Source organism: Glycine soja, chromosome 15, assembly GCF_004193775.1.
Source record: "Glycine soja cultivar W05 chromosome 15, ASM419377v2, whole genome shotgun sequence".
Classification (NCBI taxonomy): domain Eukaryota; kingdom Viridiplantae; phylum Streptophyta; class Magnoliopsida; order Fabales; family Fabaceae; genus Glycine; species Glycine soja.
In genome coordinates, this window is record NC_041016.1 from 49,089,582 (window position 1) to 49,094,749 (window position 5,168).

Sequence of the window (5,168 nt, forward strand, 5' to 3'; positions counted from 1 at the left end):
TCTATCAGCCTCCATCATTTTATCATAAGCCTTTTTCATTTTAAATCTTTCACTATTCAGCAACTCATCCCACACAGGCTGCAATGTGTGAATGTACTCTCTTTGACTTAACACATTCTTCAGCACCCAGGAAAAATTATTTGTAATCATAGTATTCATAACAGAGGAGTTTTTTATATAGTGAGCATGGATCCATTTCACCCATAGATTATCATCCTTTTTACACAGGTTCCATAGGCACTTGAGCATGGTAATACGATTCCAAACCTTCAGATTGAAAATATTCAGACCCCCTTGGCCTTTAGGTCTGCAGCCCGAATCCAGTCAATTTTGGATCTTTGCATCAACATTTTTTCCTCCATTTCATTCCAGTGGATCACTTCATCAGTCAACCTTTTCACCTCCTCAATTCTGGGGGCATCCATGATGTTATTTCTAAGGTCCTGTTGAGCCTGGTCCAACTTTTCTCTTGCTGCAAGTTTATTCTTTTGAATATCATTAGTAAATTTATTAAGTTTCAAGAGATGAGGTCTAAGCCTATGAATTTTATACCACAGCCTCTGCCTTAGAGTGCCTCTAGCAGGTTGATTCCAGCTTCTTTCCACAATACTATAGAAACCCACTGCATCCACCCAGTAGTTGTTGAATCTGAACTGATTTCTTTTTCTAACATGAAGAGGCTTAGACAAATAAAGGATGCTATGATCAGATACATGGGGGGGGGGGGGGGAGAACAGTCAGATTAGCATCACTATGAGTTTGGAACCAGTCTATGTTAGCCAATATTCTATCTATCCTAGAATAGATAGGATTGTCTGCCTGTTTATTAGTCCAGGTAAAAAATTCCCCAGAGCTGTCTATTTCACTCAAACCGGTTGCATCCATCATAGCTTGAAGATCTTCATATTCCGCTTCAGTAACCAGTTTACCTCCAACCCTGTCTTGACTTTTAGCCAGATTGTTATAATCTCCAACAGCACACCAAGGCCCCTGTTGCACATTGTTATAATAGTGGTATTTTTTTTACTTTTGCCAGAAATTACATATCTCCTCTAATTTATTGGATCATAAATTAATTTCATTTATAAAATGTGTGATTGTTATTGGTTCTAAAAAATTTTGTACAGTCAAAATTAAACATGAATTCTTTTATTATATATAGATCATTTTTACACATATAATGCCATGTGATTTTACATTACTAAATAAAGTGTTTCATATATATATATATATATATATATATATATATATATATATATATATATATATATATATATAAAATAAAAATATTTTAAATTAAATTTTATAATTATTACTTTTTCCTTTGAAGTTTTACTATACATTAATAATATAATATGAGTTCATTGACTATATGCATTGCCCATATCAATTTTTTTTATATTTTCAATCCATCAAAAATCATATTGTTGTGTAATTTTATTATAAAAGTTACTATTTATAATTAAATAATAATATAAATTCAAGAATTTATTACATTCTGAGTATAAATTTTTTTTATGATCAATCAATCACAATTTTTTAAGGTAGTTAGGATAAGATTGAAAGTTTTAAAAATGTATTTTGTGATTGATGAACGATGTAAACAAAAATCTTTATATTGACATACATACAAATTAAATCTTAAAATTATTTTACGCTCTCAATACACACTATTTTTAACATATAACAATAGTCTAAAATTTAAAATAGTAAATAATAGTATTAAGAAAAAAATGAACGGAATATAAATGTCACACATAGTAATAAATCATATTATAATAATTAAAACAATTAAATATTTTTATAAAAAATAAAATATTACACAAATAAGATACATTTATATCATGGAACGTACAAGTAACACAAGTCTAGTATTAAACAAAACGATATATTTTTTTATTCTAACTACATAGTAGGTCTAATGGGAAAAAATCCATAAATTGATTCAATTAAATTAAAATAAAAAAAATCAAAATTCAAAAGGATCGAAATTTTAAAAAATCAAATCGTTTTATTGGATTGGATTTAATTTTAAAATGTTATCCAATCCAATTCTAACCGAAATTTAACCAAATTTTCATATGTATATAAGATTATTCATAAATTTATAATATCACTGTTTATATTCATATATTTTTTAAAAAATACGAAAAGACAAAAGAAAGAGAAAACGCGCGTTTCAATAATTGGGCGAAGCGCGTCCAACGCGAGCATCTGCATCGTCTTGTTCCGTTGTCCCTTTCTCTCTCTATCTCCCTTCATTCGCGAGCTGTCACTGAGCTAGGAGCTCAACCTATAAATTTCAAAACTCTCCAAAACTCAATTTTCTTTGCACAGTGCAATCCAAGAACAGATAGATTTGAACCATTTCATAATCTGAAGCCTTTTTTTTTTTTTTCTTGTTGCGATCGAATTGTGACGGAGATGGCGGCGCCGAACAGGATCGAACGCGCCCACCAGATGTACCGCGACGGAAGTTACGAGGAGGCGTTAGGGTTCTACACGGAAGCAATCGCCTTGGCCAAGACCAACCCTCAGAAGATCGCTTTGCATAGCAACCGAGCCGCGTGCTATCTCAAGCTTCACGATTTCAAAAAGGTTCTCTTTTAAATTTGTAGTTACTGTTTGGTTAGGAAATGGGTTTTCTGTGTTTGTGAGGTGAGTTGAATTGCGCCAATTTTAGTTTTTTTTTTTTTTAATTTTAAAAGTTTAATGATTCTCCTATCATTGGAAATTGGTGGGTTTTGTAATTATTAGTTCAGAAGTCCAAATTTTTATTATTATGGAATCCCTGGTGTGTGTGTGTAGTGTGTGGTTATGAGGCCCTGCTCAAGAGAGAGGAACTGTTTGATTGGTTAAAAGTGAAAGTGAGAGTATGAAGAAACAGGATTCTGATTATGTTGATGTTTCTGTTGATTTTGTTTGGCTGGTAATATTGGTTGCAAGGTTTTAAATATTGGTCACGGTTTGTTGATATCATGGTAAATCATGCACAAATGTGACCAATGCGGTCCCAATTGTGGTCGTGGACTGTTAGAAAACCTTGATGTTGTAGTTCAAATCACAGTCGTGGACAGTCTTTTAAAACCTTGATTGCTTGCAATTATATGCAAATTATGGGGTGTGAATGGACAATTGTTTAGTTGAGTTTGTTCTTTTCCTTCTCTTATGTCTCTGAAGGATCTGTGGCTATTTGTAATTGTAATAGATCAAATGTTATCAAGTAGAGTTTATTTTTTATTTACATTGTCAACTAATTAGAATTCATCCTAGATATGATTTTTAAAATGATTATTCTAAAATTCCATGATTTTCAATTATGCTACGATTTATGATTGAATGACAGTGTAAAACATATTCTAACAAATATTGGCTGCTTTGTTGATGTTGAATTATTGGCCTGAGATTGTATAATCTCATTCTTTATAAATTTTGTATGATTTCCCTTTTGTTATAAATTTTGTAGCACATTGGTTTGAATTTTATTTTGTCTCAGTTTCGGTTTCAACTAACTAGTTGAGTCAAATGAAAACATTACTTATAACTTTAAGTTCTTAACCTTCTAAAATGATGATGCCTTTGCTTTTCATTTTCCCTCCATTTGCAAGTTTATGCTGTGTAATCAATCCTTGTCACTGCCATTTCAGGCAGCAGAAGAGTGTACTTCAGTGCTTGAGCTTGATCACAAGCACAGTGGGGCATTGATGCTGCGGGCTCAAACGCTAGTTACCCTGAAGGAGTACCATTCAGCACTTTTTGATGTCAGCAGACTTTTAGAGTTGAATCCATCTTCAGAGGTTTATCAAAATCTTCAAGCTCGTTTGAAGACGCAATTGGTAGGCACTGTTACCTCTTCTATTTTATATTTTCATTGCAATTCCACGTGCATGCATTGCACACCGTTAACTTGGTTTTAAGGTAATAAGAGATTACTTGGCTATGGACTTATGGTTCCAACTTCATAATAATAGTAGTAGTTATTGTTATTATTGCTATTATTATTGTTGTTGTTGCTGTTATTCCTTTTTTTGGGATTTTATATTTTTCTGCTCAGGCTTTTACTTGGTTTTTTTCTACCCACGCCTTTTCCTTTTCTCATCCAGCTAGTAGGAGGGATCCTTATTAAGTGCATGTGCAAGTTAAAAATTATATCATAGTTAAAAAGTGTTGGATTTTACAAATGTAGCGAGGGAAAGTGGAAGTAGTAGAATAAAAAGGAGTAGAGAAAGAGGTGGGTTAGACTAACCTAGTAAATGGGGCTAGAATATTGTTCTTGTAGACAGTATTTTTCAGCTGGTAGTAAGAATATATATATATTTTTTGTATATTCTTGCTCAAGGAAAGGCACTTGCTCCAATACCAGAATCAGAAGAGGAGTTTCAAGAACAGGAAGATGAGGAACCTGAGGTGATATCACAAGGAGAAAATGAAAATGAAGAGATGGGAGAGAAATATTCATCGATTTCTAATATTAGGACAGATCAAAAGGTTGAGCTTGGCAAAGGTATTATTATTGCTGATTGTGCTCCCCATGAAACAGACCTCAAATTTTCATCCAAGCAAGGAAGAAACCAAAACCATGAGCCTAAGAAGTCCATAGCAGATGCTATAGCTCCTAAAGCACCAAACAGGGAAACAACAGAGCAACATTCAAAAGGGTGGCAAACAATTCCAAAACCAAAAGGACATTCAGCTCTAGACTATGCACGGTGGGACAGTGTTGAAGATGATTCTAGTGATGATGACGATGACGATGAAGATGAAGAATCTTTGCCTCAGTACCGATTTCGTGTAAGAACAGTTGGTGTCCGTCCTGTAAAGTGAGACAATTCTACTGTACAGTCCATATAAGTTGATTTGTTTGAAGATGTCTCTTATCTTGTATATTCATGTTTTGTCAAATACATATTTGCATTTGACATTTAGCGTTTGCGTTCGTAGCATATTCACATGTTACATTTATTTTAAAATTTAACGATGCATTGGCCTGTTCATGTTCAGAAGAGAAAATTGCATTGTTCATAATTAATTTAAAATTGAAAATAAAAATATTATTATTCCAAAAAATTATTTTGCATAATATAATACCAAACAATATACATTATCGTTAAGTTTAAAGTTTGTTTTCTAGACTAAACTAGAGTAATCATTTGCAACAACAAAAAACC

At 32.6% G+C, this 5,168-nt stretch overlaps 1 protein-coding gene across 1 annotated transcript; it reads left to right on the plus strand.

The window, feature by feature from the left end:
* The first annotated feature begins 2,192 nt into the window (after positions 1-2,192).
* LOC114386312 (protein unc-45 homolog A-like) lies at positions 2,193-4,925 on the plus strand. The gene is made up of 3 exons (XM_028346278.1): positions 2,193-2,598; positions 3,648-3,836; positions 4,345-4,925. Exons 1-3 carry the CDS (start codon positions 2,425-2,427, stop codon positions 4,822-4,824), a joined length of 843 nt encoding a protein of 280 aa, XP_028202079.1. The 5' UTR covers positions 2,193-2,424; the 3' UTR covers positions 4,825-4,925.
* The last annotated feature ends 243 nt before the right edge of the window (positions 4,926-5,168 follow it).